At 55.6% G+C, this 27,964-nt stretch overlaps 1 protein-coding gene across 2 annotated transcripts; it reads right to left on the reverse strand.

The window, feature by feature from the left end:
* Positions 1–7,788: 7,788 nt before the first annotated feature.
* FAM78A (family with sequence similarity 78 member A) lies at positions 7,789–26,199 on the reverse strand. Of its 2 annotated transcripts, XM_073022022.1 has the most exons (4): positions 19,819–20,092; positions 14,281–14,324; positions 13,180–13,301; positions 7,789–11,020 (listed from the first exon to the last, which is right to left on the reverse strand). In XM_073022022.1, the coding sequence occupies exons 1-4, from the start codon at positions 19,964–19,966 to the stop codon at positions 10,492–10,494; spliced, it is 843 nt and encodes a 280-aa protein (XP_072878123.1). In that variant the 5' UTR covers positions 19,967–20,092; the 3' UTR covers positions 7,789–10,491. The 2 variants fall into 2 exon arrangements, with proteins under 2 accessions (XP_072878123.1, XP_008004096.1); XM_008005905.3 differs by lacking the exons at positions 13,180–13,301; positions 14,281–14,324; positions 19,819–20,092 and adding an exon at positions 25,638–26,199.
* Between the last annotated feature and the right edge of the window lie 1,765 nt (positions 26,200–27,964).

Below are 27,964 nucleotides of genomic sequence, written 5' to 3' on the forward strand. Positions count from 1 at the left end.
AAATTAGCCAGGCGTGGTGGCAGGTGCCTGTAATCCCAGCTACTCAGGAGACTGAGTTAGGAGAATTGCTTGAACCAGGGAGGCAGAGGTTGCAGTGAGCTGAGATGCGCCACTGAACTCCACTGTACTCCAGCCCGGGTAACAGAGCAAGACTCCCTCTCAAAAAAAAAAAAAAAGGACAAACTTTTTTTTTTAAGATGGAGTCTCGCTCTGTCGCCCAGGCTGGAGTACAGTGGCACATTCTTGCCTCACTGCAAGCTCCGCCTCCCAGAATCACACCATTCTCCTGCCTCAGCCTCCTGAGTAGCTGGGATTACAGGTGCGCGCCACCACGCCCGACTAATTTTTTTTGTATTTTTAGTAGAGACGGGGTTTCACCGTGTTAGCCAGAATGATCTCGATCTCCTGACCTCGTGATGCGCCCCCCTCGGCCTCCCAAAGTGCTAGGATTACAGGCGTGAGCCACCATGCTTGGCCCAAAGGGCAAACTCTTAAAGCAGAGTGCTGGCTGCCAGGGGCTGGAGAGACAGAGGAGAAGGGGGAACTATCCTTTAATGCGTGTAGTTTCAGATTTATAGGATGAAAAAGTTCTGCAGCTCCAGGAGGGTGACTGCCTGCCAAGGAGGCAGGCGGCCAGCCACAGTTCTGACTCCAGGAGCCACATGTCCCTATGCCTTTTTTTTGAGATGGAATCTCGCTGTTGTTGCCCGGGCTGGAGTGCAATGGCACGATCTCGGCTCACCGCAACCTCCGCCTCCTGGGTTCCAGCAATTCTCCTGCTTCAGCCTCCTGAGTAGCTGAGATTACAGGAGCCTGCCACCACCCTGGCTAATTTTTGTATTTTTAGTAGAGATGGGGTTTCACCATGTTGGCCAGGCTGCTCTCGAACTCCTGACTTCAGGTGATCCACCCAGCTTGGCCTTTCAAAGTGCTGGGATTACAGGCGTGAGCCACCGCACCCGGCCGCACCTATGCTTTTGATGATGGGTCCAATGACAGTGATTGTGGTTAACACCAATCAAGCCTTAGGCACTGGCTGCCCACCTTGGTCAGGCTGCAACCAGGATGGAGGCGCCCACCCTCCAAGGGGCACGTGATCCACATGAGCAGCTCCACCAGGGACTTTTCTTCCACCCACCTCATCCATCTGCCTCATTTACACCAAGCGGGCACTGGACAGATGCCGTCCACGGCGCTGCACAGCCCCAAAGTATGTACGTCCAGCAAGATGGCTTGTGGGGTGGGGGACCTCACCCGTTGTATTATTTTGTTCCCTCAAAGTCTCAGCTAAACTTGGGGCAGCAAATAAAAGCTCTTTTGGGGGGAGGAGCGGGGATTGGGTCTCACTGTGTGACCCAGGCTGGAGTGCAGTGGTGTAGTCACAGCTCACTGCAGCCTTGAACTCCTAGGCTCAAGCAATCCTCCTGACTCAGCCTCCAGAGGAGCTGGGATTACAGGCATGCCCCACCAAGCTGGGCTAACTTTTTCTACTTTTTGTAGAGATGGGGGTCTTACTATGTAGCCCAGGCTGGTCTCCACTCCTGGGTTCATGTAATCCTCCTGCCTCGGCCTCCCAAAGTGGTGGGATTACAGGCATGAGCCACGGCGCCCAGTCAAGAAAACCATTTTATCATCCCATTACGAGCTCAGTAACAGCTAACATCTGTTATTGACCTATTGGCGGTTCTGTGCTGAGGGCCTTGCCTGATGACCCCACAGAACTCTCCTGCCTGCGAGGAGCGCATAACCCTGTCTTGCAGATGAGGAAACTGAGGCTCAGCGGTGCCGCCAAATCACTCGGATTTGCTGAGAGCTTACTCTGGGCTGGGCACTTGTCCAGATGCTCGGGACCATCGGCTTCACGTGCCTCCGCAGTCTTGTGAGGTGAGGAACCACGTCCATCCCCAGTCCGTGTCCCAGGAAACCGAGACCTGAGAGGAGGGGGACTTGCTTAAGGTCACAGCCACAGAGGGACCCCTCACCCAGGAGGGCTCACATGACCCTCTCCGGCCTCCAGGCCAAACTGCAAGGGGAAGCACCGACCTGGGGAGACCAGAGACCCAGGCCCCCCTCACAGGCGAGGGGCTGGCCCGCGGCCTCTGGCGGAACTTCTGGCCTTCACCATCTCCACCTGGTCACTCATCAATGGCCGGCTGCCTTCTGGAAAGCTGCTGTTGTGAGACAGTGACCCTGGGTGGAGTGAGGCATCCATGGGGGCTCACTCCCAGAGATGGAGGCTGGAGCCCTGAGCAGAGACGCCAGCTGTGCTCGGGTCCTCTGTGGCCCCCAGGGCTGCAGAACTGGGCAGGCCGATTCCCTTGTCACTCCTAAAAGAACATGTGAAGCCCCCAGCAGGCCGGTGTGGGCCCCCCAGTTCCTCCGCTACTCTGGACTCCTCAGCTACTCCTTCCCCAGAGGCTGTCGAACCTGCCTTCCGGCCTCCAGCACATGGAGGTGATAGAGCACAGTTAGGAAGCGCTTCTGTGAACCAGGAGGCGGCCCTCGCCACGCAGAAGCTGTGGGCGCCTTCGTCTTGGACTTCCAGCCTCCAGAACTGTGAGGGATTGGCTTCTGTGGTTGATGAGGCGTCCGGTCTATGGTTACTTTATTCTAGAGCCAAACTGGGCTGAGGCGATTGTCCGTTATCTGTGAATATACTAAAACCGTAGAACCGTACACTTTCTATTTGCGTTTATTTTGTGAGACAGGGACTCACTGTTGCCCAGCTGGAGTGCGGTGGCACAATCATGGCTCACTACTACGAGTATGTGCCACTGCGCCCGGATAATTTTTTGTTGTTGTTTGCTTTTTGAGACGGAGTCTCACTCTGTCGCCCAGGCTGGAATGCAGTTGCACAATGTCGGCTCACTGCAACCTCTGCCTCCAGAGTTCAAGCAATTCTCTGACTCAGCCTCCCGAGTAGCTGGGATTACAGGCGCCTGCCATCACACTCGGCTAATTTTTGTATTTTTATTAGAGACAGGGTTTCTCATCTTAGCCAGGCTGGTCTTGAACTCCTGACCTTGTGATCCACCTACCTCAGCCTCCCAGAGTGCTGGAGTTACTACAGGGATGAGCCACTGAGTCTGGTCTATGCCTGGCTAATTTTTAAGTTTTTTTGTAGAGATGGGGTCTCGCTATGTTGCCCAGGTGGGTCTCAAACTCCTGAGCCCGAGATCCTCCCAATTCAGCCTCCCAAAGTGCTGGGATTACAGGCAGGAGCCACTGCACTGGCCAGAACCATACACTTTTTTTTTTTTTTTTTTTTAAGATGGAGTCTTTGTCGCCCAGGCTGGAGTGCAGTGGTGCAATCTCACGGCAACCTCCGCCTCCCGGGTTCAAGTGATTCTCCTGCCTCAGCCTCTTGAGTAGCTGGGATTACAGGCGTGCGCCACCATGCCCAGCTAATTTTTGTATTTTTTTCAGTAGAGACAGGGTTTCACTATGTTGGCCAGGCTAGTATTGAACTCCTGACCTCAGGTGATCTGCCCACCTTGGCCTTCCAAAGTGCTGGGATTACAGGTAGGAGCCACCACATCCAGCCAGAACTGTATCCTTTAAATGGGTGAGTTGTGTGGTATGTGAATTGTATCCCAATAAAGCTAGGGTAAAGCATTTAAATACATTTGTGTGACTGTCTGACCACCAGTCAGTCTGCATTTATCATGGATGCTGAGAATCCCACATCACTAAGCCAGGCCCCTGTGGTCTAGATGTTGCAGAAGAACTGAGCCGTATTTAGAGAGAAGAGTCCCTGGTCTCTGAGCTAAGCCCTGGTGCTCAGTGGGATTATTCTGGGGGCCCCATTTGCATGTTGAACACGGAGCACAACTGCTACACCCTTGCTGGGCCCTGGACCGTGGAGGACAGGATAAGCGTGCATGTCTCTGGCCTGACGATTAGGAAACTCAGGCATGTGAGGTTGAGCGACAAGCCCGATCTCACTCAGCGAGACAAGTGGCAGCCAGGAATAGTGCAGGGCTCCCAGCTGCATCTGGCCCGCCGTAAACACCCAGCCGCGCCACCCTTCTTCTGTCTGATTAAAAAGGGAACATGAAATTAAGAACCAGGGCTCAGGCTGATGCAGGAAATAATCCTGTCTCTGCATTCCAAGTCGTGCCGACTGGGCCCGAAGGGAGCTGGGCTGACCTTCGCCAATTCCCATGTTGATTTCGGGTTCACCTCCCTGGACACAGGCACAGAGATGGAGTTCATTCGCTCCAATGTGTTGGCTTGCATTTAACAGTTGCCATCGGTTGGATGTGGCCCAGCACTTTGGGAGGCCGAGGCAGGCAGATCACCTGAGGTCAGGAGTTCAAGACCAGCCTGGCCAACATGGTGAAACCCCATCTGTACTAAAAATACAAAAATTAGCCGGGCATGGTGGGGTGGGGGGCACCTGTAATCCCACCTACTCAGGAGGCTGAGACAGAATTGCTTGAACCTGGGAGGCGGAGGTTGCAGTGAGCCGACATTGACCATTCCACTCCAGCCTGGGCAACAAGAGCAAAACTCCGTCTCAAAAAAAAAAAAAAAAAAAAAACGTTTCCATCATCCAGGATCAACAGGGCTGCTAAGGACTAGGACTCAGCATCAGGCTGGGGAACCTTAGCCACAGGACGGCTGAGGGCAGTCTGGTAGAACTGGGGTACCAGAAGGCTGGGGTGTCACAGAAGGATCAGAGACAAAGAATGGGGTCAAAAGCTGGGTGTTTGAAACCAGCCTAGCTCTGCAGCTTCCCAGAAAAGTGGCCTTTGGCAAGCCCCTTGGTCCCTTCTGTGGGGCAGCGTCCTCATTGATTGAAAGGGAAGAGCATACTTGAAGGAGTAGCAGTGGCAGGAAGGGGCCTGGACAGCACCCACTGGAGCGGCTGGTTGTGCCCTGTGATCTTGATGGGCAATTTTTGGACTGTCACACAGTGAAATATTTGCTTTCATCCTATGCCCAGACCCCAACCAGGTGGGAAGCCGTTTCCGTGGCAGCGCCCAAGCAGGATAGAGGATGACCGAGAGAACCACCAAGCCAGAGGCGACAGAAGATCACCTGGGCTGTTAGAAACCTCCGAGGCCCTGCAAGCGCCACAGGCCCTCACACTTTTTATTTATTTATTTATTTTTTAGATGGAGTCGCACTGCGTCACCCAGGCTCTGGGGTGCAGTGGTGCGGTCTCAGCTCACTGCAACCTCTGCCTCCTGGGTTCAAGCGATTCTCCTGCCTCAGCCTCCTGGGTAGCTGGGATTACAGGCACACGCCATCCTGCCTGGCTAATTTTTGTATTTTTAGTAGAGACGGGGGTTTCAGCATGTTGGTCAGGCTGGTCTCGAACTCTTGACCTGGTGATCCACCCGCCTTGGCCTCCCAAAGTGCTGGGATGACAGGTGTGAGCCACCACGCCTGGCCAGATCATCACCTTTTTTGCAGTTCCTGATGAGACCGTCTTCTTTAGGGCCCCAAGAGGGCCTTTCCTGGTTGGCCTCATGGCCCAGCCTACAGCAAGTCTCTGTCCCATTTCAAACAGCCCCAGAGCAGAAGGCGCTCTCCTGAGAAGTGACTTCGAAGGTGGGAGGTGGAGGTGTATGGGGTCGCTGTGCAGCTGCTTCTCCCAGACCCTGGATGTCTCAGGCAGGTGAGCCTGGCCTGGCCGGGACAGCTGGTTTTCTCAGGCCCGGATCCTGGAGAGGAACCCGTGACAGCTGGGCAGAGTCTACCGTCTGTGCCTCTTCTCCCAGTCTGGACTTCTAAATTTCACCTGCTGTCAGCTGGAGAGGCTAGAGGGCTTCCACTGTGTGACTAAATGCCACTTGGAATCCACTTTACTCACAACCCCCTTCCTTGTACATTTCCCTCTCGAAACTGTTACTCACAGATTCGGCTGCGTCTCCTGTCTCACTGCGCCTCTGCATGAAGGCTTTGTTCTCCTGAGCCCCTGAGCTTCTGAAACCCTGCTGTCAGGTTAGGCCTGCACCCCATTCTCTGTACACACACACACACACACACACACACACACACACACCATGGTCGCTCATGGGCAGAGCTCAGGAGCCGACTCCACACCGAGAAGCCAAACCATGAGTGAACTGCACCACCCAGAAGCCTGCCTGGAGTGCGGCCAGCAATGCCTGTTATGCAATTTCCTGCTTTGCTGTCTCAGCCCCAGGAGGCAGGATGTGAGTGCCGTTGGTTTGCTGCAACGTGGAGAACCCACAGAAGACCCGAATTCTGATGCCCAGAGCACATGGGGCCTCCCTGTCCCCGTGGGGGTGCAGAGAAGCCACTGCCCACCCTGCATGATGAGCCCGTGCAGTGGGTGCAGCAGCCGGCCCCTCCTCAAAGGGAAAGAGATGGGCTCATTGTGGGCCAGAAAAAACTGACTGTCCCGAGACTTCCGGGGTGGGGAGGGGGGTGCACTTCCTGCCCGGCGCACCCAGGATTGGGGAGCAGAGGACTGGGACCTTCTCAGTAACAGTCACCAATGTTATTGGACACTGCACATGGCCCCACAGTCTCAGGCTCAAGACTGAGAGTGTGCCATGGCAAGAGGTGCTCTGTGGCCAGAGTTTGAATCCTGGCTCCGCCTTGCCCTAGCTGCGTGGTCTCAGGCAGCTCCTTGGCGTCCACTCTCCCCGTTCCTTCGTCGGTGAAATGGGGGTGGCAGTAACACCTCCCTTGTGGGGTTGTCATGAGGATTCAGTGAATTCGCACCCAGAAAGAGAGTAGAACAGGGAGTTTCCACCGCATCCGCCAGTGGGCAGCTCCTCCGACAATCTCCAGTTTCTTTTTCCTTTTTTTTTGAGACAGGGTCTCGCTCTGTCACCCAGGCTGGAGCACAGTGGCGCAATCTCAGCTCACTGCAGCCTCCGCCTCCCGGGTTCCAGTGGTTCTCGTGCCTCAGCCTCCCAAGTAGCTGGGACTACAGGTGCCCGCCACCACACCGGGCTGATTTTTGTATTTTTAGTGGAGACAGGTTTTTGTCATGTTGGCCAGGCTGGTCTCAAACTCCTGACCTCAAGTGATCCACCCACCTTGGCTTCCCAGAGCACTGAGATGACAGGTGTGAGCTACCACACCTGGCCAAATCTCCATTTTCCATACAAAGTAAGTAGGGCTCAGAGGGGCTGAGTGTCGTGCTGAAGCTCACATAAACGGCCTTGAACCTGTGGTCTGCCTTCAGAGCCCACGGCCACTCCAGGACCTCCGGGGCCCCCACCCACGCTTACACAAGAAAGCGCCATTTATAAGATGGTATCCATTCAAGGCTGGGGCCTCACAGGACCCCTCATCAGTTGCTGGCCGAGGGCAGGGCATGGAGCCCCTGTCCAGACACAGTGTCCTGCCTGTCCACAGGAAGACACCTTTGCAGGCCCAAGTTAAGGGTCAACCTAAACATTAATTGCCCTTGACATAGGGCTACTGCCTTTCTGGGTGGCATGGCCTCCATCCTCACAAAAGAGAACCTGTTCGCCAAAAAGTCAAGCTGCCCCCAATTCCTAGCTCTACGTCCAAGCCCACCACCCTCCAGGCAGGGCACTGGCAGGGGCACTTGTGGGTGCAAGGCTGAGGCCGCAGGGCTGCTCTCGCCGGAGCTGGTGCTGTGAACAGAGGCAGCTGGAAGGAGCAGGCCTCAAAGGCTGGTTCCCTCCTCCCATTTCCCAGGTCCTGAGCACCAGGATCCCAGCCTCAGCCCATCCTCCTGCCCCCCAAACACGTTCACCCCCGTAGCCAGCACCGCTGAGCCACCCACCCCAAAGTGAATCGCCACTTCAGAAACATCCAGGACCTAGCCAAGCCTACTTTAAAATTACATTTTATTTCTCTTTATGAATATTTGTTTTTTGTTTTTTATTAAAAAAAAAAAAAAGGTTCATTTTACATCTTCTTCAAGAGTCTTGTGCCTCCTGGTAAGTGCATTGGTTTGTTTCACAGTACTCTCCACGACCAAGGACGGTTCTTATTGCTGGAAGGAGTGAGTGGATGTCCACCCACTGGTGGACATAAGAGGAATCGGGGCCCCGGCAGGAAGCCTGGGGCCTGTGCTCTAACATGAGCAAGGAGGCTGAGGGAGCAGACTGGGGCTTAGCTGAGTGTCTGTGGACAGACCTGCAGCCTCTCCAGGGTCTTCCCAGCCCTTCTTCAGTGAGGAAGGAAGGGTGGAAAGAAGGGGCACAGGTGAAGGTGGGCCAGGGGCCAGGCATGCAGTGAGAGGGGTGCTGGCTCCTACCTCGAGTGTTTGCTCACACTCAAGAAATGCGGATTTGGGGGTCCTTCACCCCCCAGCAGCTCAGGAAGCCCCTTTCCATTCCGCTCTCCAGTCCCACTTCCGGGAAGAACCCGGCAGCCTGAGACCCGCTTCCTGAACCCCCAGGGTCCTGTCCCTGCTTTAGTGCAACAAAGACCTGAGTGGAGAAGTCTCCAGTGAATGAAGGCCGAGTCCCAGCCCCGTCCCCACCCGTCCTCAGACGTGCAGCTGGGACCCGCTGTTCCCCCAAGGCTACTGCCTTTCCGGGTGGCACGGCCTCCATCCTCACAAGAGAGAACCTGCAGTTTCTGTGGGGAGGTCCTGGCCCCCACCAGGGGCCCCCTGAGCACCGTGCCAGCCGGCAGCTCCAGCCCAGTGTGTCCCAGGACAGCCTCCTGGCACGAGCTGGGCCTGGAGACAGACGGCAGAGGCTGAACGGTCATTAAGCACCCCTTGAATAAACGCAACAGCCCGTGGACAAAGGAGCGGGGCAGGGACCTCGGCGCCCACACCGTCCCACGCTGTCACGGAGACTCCTACAAGTGGCTCATCTGTAGCAGAAATTGATTATTTTTCTAAATGGACGGTTTTCTGTGCTTCATAATTATTAGGCTGAGTGTGGGCCTCGGGCGGGTAGCTGTGTGTTTGGCAAGCTGGAAGGAACGTGGATTCAGTGGGATGTTCCCTAATAGTCCCTGCAAGTGGCCGCAAGGCAGACACTGCCCAGAACCCTGGCACGATGGGTCAGGACTAAGTAAGCCCTGGGGCTCCAATAACCTGGGACCGAGGGAGGGCAGGTCCCAGGGATGGGCTTCCAGACGTCTGTCCTCACCTGTCACTCCCCACTGTGCCAGCCCAGCCTCCAGAGTGGCTCTGACTCCTCTCTACCATGAGCCCACCCAGCCCTCCCAGCCCTTGGCCTGGATTCACTTCTTTGAGGACAGGAAGCAGGGGCTCAGCCGACTGCCTCCCAAGACTTCCCTAGAGCTCAGGTGCCTTCTACCGCCACCAGTGTGGCACCCAGAGCCTGACTGCACCATCCCGCTGCCCTGAAGGCCTGGGAGGGGTGCCCCTGAGAATGAGCCCTGTCTTGGCCCTTTTACAGTACACCAGGGGCCAGCCGGCCACAGGGGCTGGGGCCCACCTGATTCAAGTCTTAAAATGCCCTGCAAGAAGGGATGTGAATGCCTTCCTTACCTTTGAGACCAACACTGAGGCTGTGTGTCGGCGGTCCGGGCGGCTGGCCCCCAGGCATTTGGGACCAGTGTGGATGGAGAAGGAAACCACCACACACCTGGAGGAAGGGCCAGGGACTCCACTGGGGGTGGGTCCTGAGGACTGAGAAGGTGAAAATTCCCTGGGCTCACAGCAGCCTCCCTCTCCCCTCCTAGAGCCGCCCAAGGGAAGTTAAGGCTGCTGGCAGAGCCACCCCCTGGCCAGAGCTCACAGCCCCTCTCTGCAGGTGCCGGGATGAGACCTGGGGGTGGAGGGAGAGAAGGGGCTGTTCAGGCGCAATCTGCCTGTGGTTTTGTTTCTGCCCAAAAGAAAGAGTGAGCAGCTGGTTTCAGGTCTAAACGCCCATCCTCAACCTTCTCCCAAGACACCCGGGAAGAAAGGCTCAAGACACCCTCACAGGCGACCCCACCCCTCCCTCCACCTCTGGCAGAAGAGGAAAAGTCCGGTAGAAAAGAGATCCTGCTTTCTTTCTCCAACTGGTTTTCTTCCTTTAAATTCAGCTTAAGGCAAAAGTTTGGCAAAGCAAGTCTACATAAGGCCGCATGACAGAGGGCAGGGGGACCCGGGGGGGAAGGCCGGCCAGCGCCACAAATCGGCAGCAGTGCGGATCTGTCTCTTTGATCGGGGGGCCGGAGCTTCCCTCCTAATCGGCTCCTCCTCCTCCTGCCCCTGAACCCCCATAAGAGGAGTTTTTTTAAAAAACGGAAAAAGCAGTGTTTCAGGGAATCTGTTACGGGTGAGTGACTGAAGCTGTGAGCAAAAGGAGAGGCAAGGAGACCAGAGGTGACCCTGAGGGCGCACGTGGGGTCTGTCTGTCCCGCTTGGGTCTCCCCCCGCCCTGAAAGGAAGCAGGTGCCGAGCGCCGGGGAGGCCTTCCCGGGGGGCCTCAGCACAGTGAGATCCGCCCGCTGGAGAGGGTAGAATGGTCGTATCTTGCTGAATGACTGAAGAGTGAGTCTGAGTTTTGTTTTCAGCGGTATTATTATTTGCCAGTCTAACCTAGCGGGTGGCCCTGGTTGTCACCGGTGCTTGGGCGGGATCACCACCAGCGGCTGCCCGTACTTGGGCCGCCACATGAGGACCTGGGCGTCGTTGGCATTGGGCTTGACCAGGGCACTGGGCGGGATGGGTTCGTTCTTGCTTAGGATTTTGGGCTGGTCCTGGGCGATGGGCTCCCGCAGCCGGGCGCGCTGGCCCAGGGGCCGGTTGGGATTCACCTCGATGCTGAGCTGCATGCGCCAGTGGAGTGTCTGCAGGATGATCATGTCGTTGGTGGAGGTGTTGGTGGCCACCAGCCAGGTGGTGAAGCTCTGGTCCCGGTAGATGTTGGTGAGCTTGGCCACGTTGCTCTCGCTGACGGGCACGGCCCACGTGACGCTGGGGTAAAAGTTGTCGTTCATGCTGATGATGAACTTGGAGTCTCTCTTGGTGGGGCCCACGATGGTGCAGGTCTCCGTGGTGTTGCCGTACCAGGGGTAGTTCACCCCGTCAGAGTCGCTGATGGCTTGGATCTTGCCCTCCTGGAGGTCGGGGAGCTCCCAGCTGGACCTGAGGACAAGGAAGGCCAGTTCACTCACTTGGTCACTCAAGGAGGGCTTTCTGTGTCTCCCTGGTAGGCCAGGGGATGTCCCGGGCCCTGAGGATGGAACGGACCCAGCAGACCACCAGTCCCCTTTGACATTCTGGGGGCAGGGGGTCAGACAATAGCTGGGAGTGTCACTGTCATCACTACCGCTGTTATAATCATAACCCTCGGACAGAAAAAGGTGGGCGGCCTGGCCCAGGTTGCTCTTAGGACATACAGGATCCCACACTCCCATGTGGCCGTGGATACAGTAGCACCTGGGAGCCCACCCCAGGCTGTAGGGGCCCCTTAATTTAACTTTACAGGCTCACAGACAATCTTCTCCATGCAACCCCACCCTGCAGATACAGAAAGCAAAGAGGTGGGCTGGGGGTGGAGAGTGAAGCTACCTTTCCCTAAGGACATTTGGCCAAGTGGTGGAGCCTGGGACCCCGGCGCCCGTTTCCACCAAGGCACCTGTAACAGGGAAGCTCAGGACAGCCTGCGCCCACTGTGCCTTCTGCTCACCTATGTGCACAGCAGGTACTCCCAGGAACAAGCTACTGTTAAAAATACACTCCTGGCCGGGCGCAGTGGCTCACGCCTGTAATCCCAGCACTTTGGGAGGCTGAGGCAGGCGGATCACTTAAGGTTAGGAGTTCAAGACCAGCCTGGCCAACATGGTGAAACCTCCTCTCTACTAAAAATACAAAAATTCACTTTGGGAAGCCAAGGCGGGCGGATCATGAGGTCAGAAGTTTGAGAACAGCCTGGCCAAAATGGTGAAACCCCGTCTCTACTAAAAAAAAATACAAAAAATTAATCAGGCATGGTGGCACATGCCTGTAGTCCCAACTACTCAGGAGGCTGAGGCAGGAGAATCGCCTGAACCTGGGAGGTAGAGATTGCAGTGAGCTGAGATCATGCCATGCACTCCGGCCTGGGCAACAGAGTGAGAGTCTGTCTCAAAATAATAATAATAATAATAATAATAATAATTAGCGGGGCATGGTGGTAGACGCCTGTAATCCTATAATCAGGAGGCTGAGGCAGGAGAATTGCTTGAACCTGAGAGGCTGGGTTTGCAGTGAGCTGAGATTGTGCCACTGCACTCCAGCCTGGGCGACACAGTGAGACTGTCTCAAAAAAAAGCATTCCCAACTGGACGCAGTGGCTCACACCTGTAACCCCAGCACTTTGGGAGGCTGAGGCTGGCCAACACAGCGAGACTCCACCTTTAAAAAAAAAAAAATGCATTCCTGTTCCTAGAATTAATCACAATAGCCAAAAGGTAGAATCGATCCAAGTGTCCAACGACAGATAAATGGATAAACAAAATGTGCCATATACGTACAATAGAATGTTCTTCAGCCTTCAGAAGGAAGGACGTTCCAACACAGGCTACAACACAGATCAACCTTGAGGACATTATGTTGAGCGAAATAAGCCAGCCACAAAAAGACACATACTGTGGGATTCCACTTATGTGAAGTCCCTAATGTTGTCAAATTCATACAGACAGAAAGTAGAAGGGAGGTTGCCAGGGGCTGGGAGAAAGAGGAACGGAAAGTTGATGTTTCTTGGGGACAAAGTTTCAGTTTTGCAAGATGAAAAGAGTTCTGGGCTGGGCGCTGTGGCTCACACCTGTAATCCCAGCACTTTGGGAGGCCAAGGCGGGCAGATCACCTGAGGTCAGGAGTTCAAGACCAGCCTGGACAACATGGTGAAACCCCGTCTCTACTAAAAGCACAAAAATTAGCCGGGCGTGGTGGTGGGCGCCTGTAATCCCAGCTAGTCAGGAGGCTGAGGCAGGAGAATCGCTTGAACCCAGGAGGCGGAGGTTGCAGTGAGCTGAGATCGTGCCACTGCACTCCAGCCTGGGCGATAAGAGCAAGACTCCATCTCAAAAAAAAAAAAAAAGAAAAAGAAGAGAGTTCTGAAGATGGATGGTGGTAAAGGCTGCAAAACAACGTGAATGGACCTAATGCCACTGAGCTGTGCACTTATAAATGATTAAAATGGTCTATTTTTGTCAGGCATGGTGGATCACTTGAGGTCAGGAGTTTGAGACCAGCCTGGCCAACATGGTGAAACCCCGTCTCTACTAAAAATACAAAACTTAGCTGGGCGTGCTGGTGGGCACCTGTAATCCCAGCTACTCGGGAGGCTGAGGCAGGAGAATCGCTTGAACCTGGGAGGTGGAGGTTGCAGTGAGCTGAGATTGTGCCACTGTACTCCAGCCTGGGTGACAGAGCCAGACCCTGTCTTTAAAAAATAATAAAAATAAAATGGTAAATTTTATAAAATGTTACATAGGCTTTACCATAATTTAAAAAATGCATTCCCCTACTTACACATCATATAATGTTAGCAGTTAGCAAACTTGGGGCCGCTATAGGAGGAATGATTAGGAACATGATTTTGCCAATTTTCCTGTTCATCTCATTGAAAAGCTCACTCATTAGAGTAACACCTGCTTAATGGGCATCTCCTGCCCAGCCCCTGAGCACCCCAGACTCAGGGAACCTGGAGGAAGCTCAGACAACCTCCCTGTCTGGAAGTACCCCGTAATTCCAAAGATCTGGGGGGGGCCACAGCAGCAGGCAGGATGACAACGGGGTGAGCCTGCTCATTTACTCCCCCGCACGGATGAAGAAGCGGGTCAGAGTCTCTGCCCACTGGGGGCCTGGTCTCCTATTTCAGAAGGAAACGTCCACTCTGTCCTCACCCAGTGCTTACACTTGTTTGGAAGAGATTCCCCTTTTTTTGGTTTTTCAGGGCAGAAAGCAAACTTGCATAAGGAACCCTGCTTTGGCCTTGCCCCCTTTCATTTGCAAAGAGCTGAAGGCCTGGTTTGGAGGAGTGAGGCTGAGCAGCAGAACAGCCCTCCTCTTCCTGACCCCAGCCTTGGGGCTTCCTTTCCTTTCTGCAGTCCTGAAACTCCCGGGCCCTGGCTCAGACACAGACAGGTGAGGAGCCTCCCGGACTGGCAGACAGCACTGCGTCATGGGGGCCAGGGCCAAATCGTCACCAGGCTGCATGGATTCCCCCCACCTGGGGGTGCTGGGGATGCATAGCTCAGGGGCACCTGCGGCAGCCCAGGGTCTACTGTTAGCCCCAGCTGCTCACACTGTGGTCCGGTCACAGACGCGCGGAGCCTCCACCGTCTCATCAGCAGCCCACGGACAATCCGCCGACATCCGCCTGCCAGGTTTTTGTGATGATGAAATGTATTGATACTCACTGCCTGGTGCAACCCACGGCAGTCAGTGGATGCTTCTGGAGACACTTTGAGGGTGGCATGAGCAGTTAGAGGTGTGCCTCTCCCAGACCAGGTAGCCCTGATTTGACCTGAAGCCCTATTTTGACCTGAAGCCTTTTCTGACCTTTCATTATTATTATTATTATTAGAGACGCAGTGTCACTCTGTCTCTCAGGCTGGAGTGCAGTGGTGAGATCTCCGCTCACTGGAGCCTCGGCCTCCCAGGTTCAAGTGATTCTTCTGCCTCAGCCTCCTGAGTAGGTAGGACCACAGGCACCCACCACCATGCCCAGCTAATTTTATATTTTTAGTAGAGACGGGGTCTCACCATGTTGACCAGGCTGGTCTCCAAGCTCCTGACCTCAGGTGATCTGCCTACCTTGGCCTCCCGCAGTGTCTGGGATTACAGGTGTGAGCCACCACCCCAGCCGAATTATTTTTATATGAACCTGTTTCTCTTCTCTATAAATTGCTATTCAGTTTTTTAATGCTTTTTGCCCACCATTCTTTTGATTACAGATTTTATAGGTATTTTTCTTCTGTTTCTTCTTGGTACTTACTGGGGATTTAAACATTCTAATTCTGTTCTCTTAGTAGTTGTCCTTGAAATTTTCCCCATTATTTTTGACTTAAAAGTCTAAAGTTAAGCAATGTCTTAACCACCTTTCTCCTTTTTTTTGAGACAGAGTTTCACTCTTGCTGCCCGGGCTGGAGTGCAGTGGCATGATCTCAGCTCACTGCAACCTCTGCCTCCCGGGTTCAAGCAATTCTCCTGCCTCAGCTTCCCAAGTAGCTGAGATTACAGGCATGTGCCACCATGCCCGACTAATTATTTAGTAGAGATGGGGTTTCACCATGTAAGGTTGGTCTCGAGCTCCTGACATCAGGTAACCCACCTACCTCAGCTTCCCACAGTGCTGTGATTACAGGCGTGAGCCACCATGCCCGGCCTAATTTTTATGTATTTTTTAGCAGAGATGGAGTTTCACCATGTTAGCCAGGCTGGTCTCAAACCCCTGACCTCAGGTGATTGCCCACCTTGGCCTCCCAAAGTGCTGGGATTACAGGCGTGAGCCACCACGCCTGGCTGTAAACAACCTGAGATTTTCAATGCGGTGACAGCAGAGCCTTGAACCACGCTCGGGGCCCTTCTGAGTGCAGGCCCCAGGCAGCTGTCCAGTCTAGGAGCCCAGCAGGCCGTTCACCTCCATGGCTGTGGGCAGGGGCAGGCAGGGCCACCTGTCACAATCCCATCCTCCTAGTGACCCCAAAGGACAGCAGGCAAGTCCAGGCTGGAACCCAGGATTCAGAATGCTTCCTGGGCTGAAGTGGCTTCCTCAGCCTCCCACAGCATCCCTGTCTTGAGTCCCATCGTCACCCACCCAACAAACATCTGCAGGGCACCTGCTTGGCACCACATGCCAAGGTACCACACGCCATGAAGCCCTGAAAGGGGTGGACAGAGCTACTGGCCTGGCCAGCAATGGGGAGGCCTGTGTCTCCGGGACACAGTGCCATCCTGGACTCTCCCTCGCCCCTCCAGGCTGTGCCCCTTCTCCTCCTCTGCCTCCATCCCAGCCTTACCCTTCCCTGGTCTCCCAGCCTCCTGCAATCTGTTCCTCTCCCAGAAGCAGCCCGAGCGATCTTCTAAAAACACAAATCCGATGGCATGGCTCCAACCCTGTTAAACCGGCCATGACTCCCCTATGCCCTTAAAACCAACGCAATTGAAGCCTAGAGCCTTGCGTGCGTGCACACATGCACATGTACACACATGTGCGTGTACACACACGTCCTCCCCGGGCTCCAGGGCCCCAGTCATTCTCAGCTGCTGCAGTGGGCCATGCTCCTCCCTCTCAGGGCCTTCTACCGGGAGCAGCGTCATCCTCGTCCTCATCTTCATCCTCTTCCTCCTCCACCCCCTTTTCCTCCTCCTCCTCTCCCCTCTTATTCCTCCTCTCCTCGCTCACAGCTGCTCATTACTCAGCTCTGCAGCCACCATCCCAAAGAAGCCTGCCTGGACCCTCCACACGGGCCAGGTGCCTCCCGGTATTCAACGCCACTGGATCTCATCCCACTGCCCTGTGGCCTGTTCGTGACGGTGATTAAATACTGACGCACTCATCTGCTGCCAGTCTCTTTCCCAGACAGACCACGAGGCCGTGAGGGCAGGGCCAGGCCTGCCTCACCCATCACCACATATCTGGGATGTTTCACAGTGCCTGGCCCAGCTTCAGGCACCATCAAGGTCCGTGGCCAGGATCAATGGCTGTCAGTACACGCTGGGTCTCCCCCAAAGCCCACAGGGCATCTCTGTGAGGAGTCCTGGGCCCCCAAAGTTGCTCTGAGCTTCTGCTTATCCTGCAGGGCTGCAGCTGCAAGAGCCTCCTGCTGGACGGTCTCCTTAGCAAGTGCTGACAGCAGGTACCACTCCCTGAGCACACGGGCTGCGCCGGGTACCACACGTCCCTGGGGCTGGGGCTGTGGGGTGCATTTCACGGAGGAGACTTAGGGCAGTTAGAGGCCGGGTCCGAGGTCACACAGCTGGGAAGTCACTGGGCCAAGGTCCCCAATCTGACCCAGCTCTTACCCCACCTGCCTCTAATGGAACCTAAGCGATCCTCCCACCTCAGCCTCCCAAGCTGCTGAGATGAGCCACCGTGTCCAACCTAATCAGCTTTTAAAAGAATCAACTATGGGAGTCTAAGCCTGGAGGATGGGAATTGCTTGAACCCAGGAGGTCAAGACCAGCCAGGGCAACAAAGCAAGAGACTCTCGTCTGTACAAAAAACTTAAAAATTAGCCAGGCGTGGTGGTGCGTCCCTAGACTCCCAGCTACGCGGGAAGCTAAGGTGGGAGGATTGCGCGAGCCCAGGAGGTCAAGGCTGCAGTGAACTAGGATTGCCCCACAGCACTCCAGCCTGGACAACAGAGTGAGACCCTGTCTCTAAAAGAAAAAAAAGTCAACGAAATTTAGAAACACCTTTGAAATAGCAGGTTTGTATATATGCTATATATACAGATATATGTTCTAATAGGCATTAAATATGTTGCATTAAAATAAAATTTAGCCTTAACCTTAAATGATTGACTCAAATATTATTCCATCTCCTACAAACGGCTCACATTGGGCACCTTAAGAAACACCTTTACAGCTAAAGACTTGAGGCTCCAGGGCAAGGGCCTGCCCATGCCACAGAGTCTCCTGCTCAGCCCTGGTTTCAGCCCCTCACACGGGCTGGGCAGGAAGTTAGGAATTATTTTACCTACCCCCCAACGGTATGGATTTTATAATCTGATAAAATTTGCAGAAAGTACTCATTCTGTAAAAGCTTTACAATTTTTCAGAAATGATTGCCCAAGAGCCCCCATTTCACACTGGACAGGCATCCTGGCTTCCTGACTTCCCCCCGTGCTGCTGCCCCCCTGAGCTGTCCCCACCACCACCAGGTCACCAGGCCGTGCTCTCTCGGTCTCCCCCACACCTGTTCACCAGGTGAGGGAAGGGCTGGAGGTCTCGCCTCCCACAGAGCCTGCCCACGGGGATTCCCCCACCACAACAAACCCCATTCCTTCCGGGACCCAGACACCTTCTCCCTACTAACCCCACCCCTCTTAACCCAGGCACAGCAGTGGATCACTGGAATTTAACACGAGGAGGAAAGACCAATAGAGCCTGTTTAATTTTAGTTATAGGCCGGGCACAGTGGCTCAAGCCTGTAATCCCAGCACTTTGGGAGGCCAAGACGGGCAGATCACGAGGTCAGGAGATCGAGACCATCCTGGCTAACACGGTGAAACCCCGTCTCTACTAAAAATACAAAAAAAAAAAAAAAAAACTAGCCGGGCGAGGTGGCGGGCGCCTGTAGTCCCAGCTACTCGGAAGGCTGAGGCAGGAGAATGGTGTAAGCCCGTGAGGCGGAGCTTGCAGTGAGCTGAGATCCGGCCACTGCGCATTCCAGCCTGGGCGACAGAGCAAGACTCCGTCTCAAAAAAAAAAAAAAAAAAAAAAAAAAATTTTAGTTATAAAAGAAGTGCTAAAATTTTAGGCCGGGCATGGTGGCTCACGCCTGTAATTCCAGAACTATGGAAGCCAGAGGAGGGCGGATTGCTTGAGGTCAGGAGTTCAAGACCAGCCTGACCAACATGGTGAAACCCCGTCTCTACTAAAAATACAAAAATCAGCCGAGGACAGTGGCGCCCGCCTGTAATCTCAGCTACTCAGGAGGTTGAGGCAGGAGAATCGCTTGAACCAGGGAGGCAGAGGTTGCAATGAGCCGAGATCGCACCACTGCACTCCAGCCTGGGCAACAAGAGTGAAATTTCGCTGCAAAAAAAAAGCGTATCAAGTGAAAACTGAAACCTACCTCCCCATGCGCCCCTCCCCGTGTGCCCCGTGTTGTACTTCCGTAAACATCCTTTGGGACCTTGCTCTCTGCATACACACAGGATATACTCCCAACTTCAGTATTTTCTTTTTAACAAAAATGGGTTACTACCCTACATATTGTTTGATAACTTTAAACAAAAATGTAACAACAATGTACCATTTCCCCACGTGGGAGTATCCATAGCTCTACCTTGTCTTCAGGGCCTGTGGCCCTGCCTCAGAGTCTGCACTGCAGACAGACCATAATTTCACTCCCTCTTGAGGGACCCTTGTGTTGTTCCTGGTTTTTTGCTATTAGGAGCCGTGCTGGAGTTAACATCCTTACTTGTGCATCTTTTTTTTTTTTTTTAAAGACAGTCTCGCTCTGTCGCCCAGGCTGGAGTGCAGTGGCATGATCTCGGCTCACTGTAACCTCCACCTCCTGGGTTCAAGCAATTCTTGCACCTCAGCCTTCTGAGTAGCTGGGATTACAGGTGTGCACCACCACACCCCGCTAAGTTTTGTATTTTTAGTAGAGACAGGGTTTCGCCATATTGGTCAGGCTGGTCTCGAACTCCTGACCTCAGATGATTCGCCTGCCTCAGCCTCCCAAAATGCTAGGATTATAGGCGTGAGCCACCGCGCCCGGCCTATGTGCGTCTTTATGTGCTGCTTCCCCGGTTCACGTGATCATTAACTCACTTGTTCAGTAGATTATTTTTTTGGACACCTCCAATATGCAGGCCCTGAGCTAGGGGCACAAAGTTTCTGTAAGGGACTCTAAAAGTACAGGCTGGGCACCGTGGCTCACGCCTGTAATCCCAGGACTTTGGGAGGCTGAGGCAGGTGGATCGCTTGAGGTCAGGAATTCGAGACTAGCCTGGTCAGCATGGTGAAACCCCGTCTCTACTAAAAATATGAAAAAAAGAAAAGAAAGCCAGGTGTGGTGGCAGGCACCTGTAATCCCAGCTACTCGGGAGGCAGAGACAAGAGAATCGCTTGAACCCGGGAGGTGGGGGTTGCAGTGAGCCAAGATCATGCCACCGCACTCCAGCCTGGGCGACAAGAGTGAAACTCCATCTCAAAAAAGGTACAACCACCGAGCTGAAGGGCTTGCACGTGTGGACGGTAACAGGCACAGCCAGGCTCACCTCTCAGCATCCTCACCTGCCTCAACTGTCCTCCCACAAACAACAGGTGAAGACGCTCCCCTCCCCCGAACACTGGGCACCACTGATCTTTTTCATTGCACCCAACTCTGATCAGCAAAACAAAGGATGTCAGTATGTAACTTGTCATTTCCCTGATTACTACGGCTGTTGAGTGGCGCCTCGCACGTCTCCAATGTTTGTTTCCAGTGCTTGGACAGTGGATGAGGGCTGCAGCGATCCCTTGGCTGGGGCTGGTCCTGGGGGAGCTCTCTTTCGGCTGGGTCATCCCCCCTACTTCCTCCCACCCCAAAGCCTTGAAACAAGGACTTCCCTCTCCCACCCACCCCGCCCTTGCCTCCGCCAGGGCCCAGCAGATGGGGGAGGCCGCCTTCCGGTTACAGAGAGGAAGCCTCCTCCTCAATTGTTCTTTGCACAACTGACGCTCAGGCCCCGGCTTCAGGAAGAGGCCACGTGGTCAACAGGGACATTCCTCCATGGCCTGTCCCCAGATCTGCTGGCGCTGAGCAAGACTGCTCGGGCAACCAGCTTCAGGTCTTAGAAGCTGTGGCCACATCATAAAATGAGGCCGTCCTGAGTTCCTGGGGAGGACGCTGGGAGATGGCAGGTGGGAAGGCGCCCGAGGTAGCCATTCTCCGGGTCATCCCTGCAGGGCTGGGTGGCACCCAGCAGTCCCTCCACCCCTGCCCTGTCCTTTCCCACTAGACTTTTTTTTTTTTTTTTGAGATGGGGTCTCACTCTGTACCCCCGGCTGCAGGGCAGTGGTGCGATCACAGCTCACTTGCAGCCCTGACCTCCCCAGGCTCAGGTGATCCTCCCACCTCAGCCTCTCAAGTAGCTGGGACTACAGGTATGTGCCACCGTGTCTGGCTAATTTTTTTGTATTTTTTGTAGGCACAGGGTTTCACTGTGTTGTCCAGGCTGGCTACTGGCCTTTCTTTTCTTTTCTTTTTTTTTTTTTTTGAGATGAAGTCTCACTCTGTCGCCCAGGCTGGAGTGCAGTGGTGCGATCTCGGCTCACTGCAAGCTCCGCCTCTCAGGTTCGTGCCGTTCTCCTGCCTCAGCCTCCTGAGTAGTTGGGACTACAGGTGCCTGCCACCACGCCCGGCTAATTTTTTGTATTTTTAGTAGAGACGGGGTTTCATCATGTTAGCCAGGATGGTCTCGATGTCCTGACCTCGTGATCCGCCAGCCTCGGCCTCCCAAAGTGCTGGGATTACAGGTGTGAGCCACCGCGCCTGGCCCCACTGGCCTTTCGTAACACAGTGACAGCATTCATGCTATAGACAGGTATCTGAAACCCAGGAGAAGGGATAATGTAACAACAGCAACAAGACAGCCACCTTTCCGCTGACTCTGACAGGCACCGCATAATGAATAAGACATTGTTAGTATCATGATTCATAGCTGTGGTATTGACGGCTACCATATATTGAGTGCCTGGTATATGTGAGGTGCTGGGTTAAGCTCTTATCATCACAACCCTAGAGGGAGAACTCATATTCCCATTTCATAGACAGGAACAGTGAGGCTTGGAAAGGTTAAGAGGCTGGCCGAAGGGTTGGGAGCTGGGGTTCACACCTTGCTACACATGGGCATGGAGCAGTGTCCCCATCCACCCAAAGAAACCCTTTCCATCTGAGCTGCTCCCCCTCCTCCCCACCCAGTCTGCCCTTTGGCAGACTCCAGGGCCATAAACTGCCCCTGGTCTTGGCCTTGGCCATGGGCGTGGCTGTGGGCCAGGTTCCCAGGGGGCTCCAGAGAAGGGCAAACCAGGGACAACGTGGAACTTCTCCCACACAGGCGAGAAATTGTGACTTGTCATTTAGAAGACTGTGTGCCAGCTGACAGGTGGCAGTTGAGGAATTGCGGGGGCCGGGCTGTGGAGGCAGGTGTCTCCAACAATTTGGAGAGGGGGGGGTTGGCTTTTAAAGCGATGTGGGTTGGACCCAAAGCCATATAGAATCCTCTCATGCTGGCGCAGAGAAACTCACTCTTTTCCAGCTCTGTCTGTAAAAGGCAGGGTATTATTGAGATGGTGTGTGTTTTTTGGTTGTTGTTTTGTTTTGTTTTTTTTTAATTGTTCCATTTCAAATGTTTCAAACCCAGAATGTCATTCTAAAAAGTGATCCTCCTGGTTTAGGGATTAATTTTAAGCAGGGATAACGTTTGGGGGTATGATGGATTTCGGTTAAGTATCTGGAATTAACATTTTGGATACAAGTCCATTTGTAAAGAATGAAAGCCCTAACCCAGGTCTCGTTACCTGGCTGTCCCTTCCCCGGGCCAGTAAAGCACAGGGCCTGGGCTTCATTTTAAGGATGTGAATTGTCTGGGTCAAGTCCAGCGGTCCTCCACTAGCTGTGATTTCATAGCCCCTCCTGGGGACATCGGGCCCTCCCTGGGGACATTACTGACTGTCACAGCTTGCGGGGATGTGCTCCTGGCATGCAGTGGGTAGAGACCAGGGATGCTGCCCAGCCCCCTACTCATGCACAGGACACCCCCCACCAGCACAAAGAATTACCTGACCCTGGGCCAGGCAGAGCAGACGGACAATTCTGGGCCGGTTGGGGTTCCTGGTCACCCCAACCACTGTTCCCTTTCCTTCATGCCACAAGGCTTAAAAACTCAGAAAATGGAAGGCCTGGGGCAGGGGAGACAGGAAGGGGGTTTTAAATCCCACCTAAGGCTCATGCCTGTAATCCCAGCCCTTTGGGAGCTGAGGCAGGCAGATCACCTGAGGTCAGGAGTTCGAGACCATCCTGGCCAACATGGTGAAACCCCGTCTCTACTAAAAATATAAAAATTAGCTGGGCATGATGGTGTGTGCCTGTAATCGCAGCTACTCTGGAGGCTGGAGCAAGAGAATCACTTGAACCCGGGAGGCAGAGGTTGCAGTGAGCCAAGATTGGCACCATTGCACTCCAGCCTGGGGGACAAGAATAAGACTGTCTCAAAAAATAAATAAAAGTTAAAATTTAAAAAAATAAATAACTAAATCCCACCCAAATGCTTCTATTTCCATTCAGTAAAGAGCTAAAGTAAGGCCACATCCTGGACTTCTCCATGAGCCCTTCAAGGGTGCAGGTTGAATCCGGGACTCTCTTCTCTGGCCACTCAGCCCATTAGGATGATTCTGTTGATTACTAATAAGCACTCAGCAGCCTCCTCCTCTACGTCTCAGCTACAGGACGGTCACCCATACTGGCCTCTCGCTGAATCCTCACAGCAGACTACGGGAAGTTCTCACCCTCATGGACAGACACGGAATGGAAGCCCACGGGCTGCCCGGCCAAGGCCTTAGGAGCCAGGACACGTGGACCCTTCTGCCCAACTGCTCCAAGCCGCCCCTCCCAGGGAGCCTCCGACTGCATCCTGTTCCTGGGGCTGGTCCCTGTGTATCCCAACTGAGATTACACAGCCAGTGCACCCAGGGAGAATGAGCTGGGTGGGACACAGAGGCTCCCTGCAGCGAAAGAGGAGTCCCGAGAACGAGAGGGAGCAAAGAGAAACGTCAGGGGCAGAGGGAGAGCAAGGAAAATGGTCTGGAGCCACTTTAAAACGCAAGCTCTTCATGCCTTACACTGCTTTAAAAAGTTTTACACTCAGGAAGTGGGCCCTACGTGACAGACAAAGACAGCCTGGAGAGAAGATTCACTACACAATGTGGCTGACACCTGTCCTAATTCTGTAGTTTTAGCCACTCACGTCTGATGGAATAACGGTAACAATGACAACACCGCTAAGGACGATCCCCATCCCATTACTGCCTGCGGTGAGGATTCACCACGAGCTTGGCGCAGGGCTGAATGCATGGCAAATTTGGTTGGCTTGAGTGATTCTCACAAGAAGCCATGGGGAAGGGGTTATCACCAGCCCCATTTTGCAGATGTGTAAACTGAGGCTCAGAGCAGTAAAGGGACTTGCCTAGGGTCACATCCTGGAAAGTGGCAGAGCCTGGCCTCCCGCCCACATCTGCCTAAGAAGGCATGAGGCCCTTCCAACCAGGAAGTGAGGACTGGTACAGGGAGGGCAAACCTGCCTCAGTTCCCAGTCTCAGGCCTGGCTCCAGCCACATCACCCTCACCTACTCAGGGTCACCGGATGGAGAACGAGTCTTAGTGAAGACATCGGAAGCCCAGGTGCACAGAAGGGGAAGCTGAGGCTTGGAGTCTGTACCCTGGGTCAGGCCTGTGGCCTCCCCACCACACGTTGCACCAACCTCATTAGAATACAGTCCCGACTAGTGCTCAAGTCTTTCCAAGTTCAGAAGACGACGCTGGTTTCCCAACCCCTTCTAGGGAATCAACTAGGCTTAGCCCAAAACCCCGAGGAAGATTTTTGTTTCTACAACTGTCCCGGATGCCTTCAAAGCCCGAGGAGGTTTATGGGCTTACGGGTTCTTAGAAAAGGTCCTCACTGCATAACTAAGAATCATGTTTCCCTGCTTAGAATAGAAAGGCGGCCCCCGGCCTGAACTGGATTACTAGCTGCTCTTGAGACGCAAAGGGCTTGGCACAGATATCAGGCTGGTGGAGACGGCCGGTGAGAGCCTCTGCATGTGCTCCCCATGAACCTCTTTGGGATGGTCCCAGTCACACGCTGGATGTAAGGGTTACTGTGATCCTCATGTTTCCTTTAGAACTTTGCAGTCATTAAGTAGAGAAGCCACCAGACTGGGTGTCCCGCCATCCTCCACCCCTCTCATTTACAGGTGGCCCACGAGGTTCTTAAATCTGTGATAAGTTCCAACTCCTGGGGAAATTCTCCTCTTTTCCCCACTTGCAAAACGGGAAAGGGAAGCTGCACGGGGTAGACGCTGAGAGGGGCTCTGGGAGTGTCCGTGGCCAGTCACGGGGCCGCATGGGTGAGTTGCCCACCAGGGCCTGCCTAGCCCTCCTCATGCTCAGAAACAGCTATTTTCACCACCACTGTCTTAGGGTGAACCTTCGGGTGAAGTCACTCTCCCAACTCTGCCTAAATGCAGCTCTTTCCACCCTGGGGACGGCCTTCTCTGGGGTCAGGAAGCAGGCCAGGAAAGGAGCCCCAGGGCCCCAGGGCCCTCACCGGGACCCCCAGTACCCTAGGCACACTCTGGAGACAGGGCTTCGGGGCTGCAGGAGAGGCTCCTCTTTGCTGTTGCTGTTAGGGCCTCCCTGGGAGAACACTGGACTTGTCTGCGTAAAGTGGCCTTCTGCCTTGGAGACAGAAAGCGCTACACTGTGAAAAACTCGGGCTTCTAAAACTAACTGTGCTCTCAAACACAGTGAGGTTTGGAACAGCCAAGCACTCCCCCAGGTCCTCGCACGCACTCGTATAGGCCAGAAAGAAAACTGAGGCCCAATCGCAAAGCCCTGAACACACGGGTCTGGGAGTTGCAGAGTGCCTGAGTGTCTGCCATGGGCCCCCACAGGGCCAGAGGCCTGGAGGGCAGCCCTCCAGTCTCTCTGGTGACCCCTGATGGCACTAACACTCCTCAGGCGGACGGCACGCTTGCTCTGCCAGGAAACACTGGGAGGAACCTGCTTTCTCGGCATCTTGCAAGGAAGGAGACAGGAACCCCGGGGAAACAGTGGCAGGGTAGGGTGCAGGACTGACTCCAATCTAGATCCACAGGGAAACTCTTCAGGGAGCCACTGGGCCAAGGAGGCCACCTGCATACCTGCCTAAAGCTTCTCTCTGGCCTGGGTCCTGTCTCCATGGTATCTCCACCTTCCCCCCTATCGGCCGCCCCTCACCAGGCCTCCAAGCTCGGCCATCCCTAGCAGTTCCCAGAGCTGGCTCTCCGCCGTACTCACATGCCCTGCTCGCCGTACTGGTTGTAGAACTCCATGTGGCTGCACGCCTGGATCCAGCCAACTATCCAAGTCTCCTTCTTGGGGATGGGAGGCATGACTACCTGGGCCGAGGCCCGGAAGTGGGGTGTCCGGTAGCGGAGCACCACGCTGGAGGACTCATCGATGCTGGTGGGGACGGGGTCGATGGAGGCTTTCACATCAATCACCGTGATCCCTTCCCGGAAGACTCTGGCTTTACCTCCGATGCTCTGAATACAGCCCATGGCACACAGGAGCGCTCTGATCTCCAGGGAAGGCCAGCAGTCACAGAGAAAACCAGGCATTGAAAGGACGGAGGCTGCAGGACCCAGTGCAGACGGCGCTGCTCTCCAATCTCAACTCTCAAGACCGATATCCATAGGATAGAAAAGTCACTGAGTAGAGGGGGGGTCGCATATATCACTACCTCGGCCTGTTTATAAATAAGGATTCTGCTGCATTTCACGAGCCCTGGGCTCGCTCTTCTTCTCCTCGCAGTGGACAAAAATCACCGATATTCTTTGGGTTAAAAAAAAAAAAGTTTGTAGTTTAATGAATAATTATGTCGTTCTGACATCCGGCCCTTCTGTGTCTCTTACGCGGAGACGGCAGCTCGCAGACTCTCCCTCAAGTCTTCGGAGGAAGCAGGCGAGCGCCGGCAGACTCATAAATAAGGAAGGCTCCGACCCCGTGCGGTCGCGCCACCCTTGCTGCAGAAGCCTGACTTCCTGCCCTCCGGCCTTCCGCACGCGCTCCCTCCGGGCCCCGCACCCGCACCCGCCCGGCGCCGCCGAATCAATTGCAGAGCAGTTTCCGTCCACCGGCCGAGGTCCCGACGCCCTCGGGGCAAGCGCCGACCCGCGGCTTCCAGGAGGCGAGCTCAGGGCTCGGGCAGCTCGCCGGTGTCGGGGGAGCGCGGCGCGGGTCCCCGTCGGCGCCCACTCGCGGGCGCCGGCCGGACGTCCCCACGCGGGCACGCCGCGTCCCCTCGCCGCTGTCGCTGCCGGCCGCCGTGCAGGGTCCCGGGGCTGCGCTCCAGCCGCCGCCGCCTGCTTCGCCACGGCCGCCGAGGACCTGGTGGGAGGTGGAAGGGACAGCGCGTCAAGGCCCGCCTCAAAGTTGAGCCGAACTTTGCTGCGGGGGGCGCGCGGGGGCGGCGACGCGTGTGCGCTGGGCGCGGGCTGCGGAGCTGACGGCGCAGCTCTGGGCGGTCTCCCCGGAGGCGGCGGCCCCCGCCCCCTGCGCCCGCCCCGTCAGTGGCGACCGCACGACCGCGCGCACCAGCGAATAATAGCCGCCCGTGACATCTCCGCTGATACAGTCCCTGCCAGGGGCGGGGTGGGGGGCGAGCGGCTGTCGCTGCAGGGGGCGACGAGTACTTGCCCTGCGCTGTCCCCACCACCGCGCCGCCAGCGCCAGGTGCCCCTTCCCCACCCCGTCCCTCCGGCCCCTTGGGCACAGCGCCACCCACCAGGGCCGTCGGATCCGGCGGGCACCCCTTTCCCTGCTGGGGTCCCCCGGCCCTCGGAGAGCGCAGTGCCCCCGCCGCGCCGCGTCAGGCGCCTCTGTCGCCCCTCTCCAGCCGCGAGCAGCCCCGGGTCCCGCGCGTCGGGCGCGCTCGCCGCTGCCGGGGAACTTTGGCGCGCACGCCCCCACCCGGGCGGCGCCGCCGACTCACCTGCCCCGGGGGCCGCTCTGCTGGCCGGCTCGCCGCCCTCCGAACGCCCCTGACCCAGCCGCGGGCACGTTCTTGGGGCGCCCCCACCCCCTTCCCCGGGCACTGTCCCTTGGCTCTACTGGAATCTGGGGCCGGCGTGGGTGCCCCCGGCCCCCACCCTCCTCCCGGCTCGGGGCTTCGGGGGGCGGCCGGGGGCAAAGGGCTGAGGCTCGGGGCTCTCTCGCCCCCACCCCGCGCGCCTCCTTTATTTTATGATCATTGTGAGCGCGCTGTCGCCGCTCAGCCCCGCCGCCGCGCCGCAGCCGCCTGGCGCGCCCCGCGCTGCCTCGCTCTGCTGCAGCATCGGAAAGGCAACCGGGTCAAACTTTGCAGAAACTCGGCCCCTGCGCCGGCCCGGCCCCCGCGTCCGCTCGCCGCCGCTGGCCAAGCGCAGCCGGCGTACGCAGGGACCGCCGCCCGCTCGCCGGCCCCGCGGGGATGCAGGTCCGCAGGCGGCGGCGGCGGCGGCGGCGGGCGGGCGCCGCCTCCTCCTCCCCGCCCGCCCGGCTCTCCACCCTCGCTCCCAGCACACAGCCCGCCCTCCCTCTGGTAATCCCTCGCTCCCCCTCGCTCCCTCTCTCTGCAGCTGCTC

This window comes from Chlorocebus sabaeus, chromosome 12 (genome assembly GCF_047675955.1).
Source record: "Chlorocebus sabaeus isolate Y175 chromosome 12, mChlSab1.0.hap1, whole genome shotgun sequence".
NCBI lineage: Eukaryota > Metazoa > Chordata > Mammalia > Primates > Cercopithecidae > Chlorocebus > Chlorocebus sabaeus.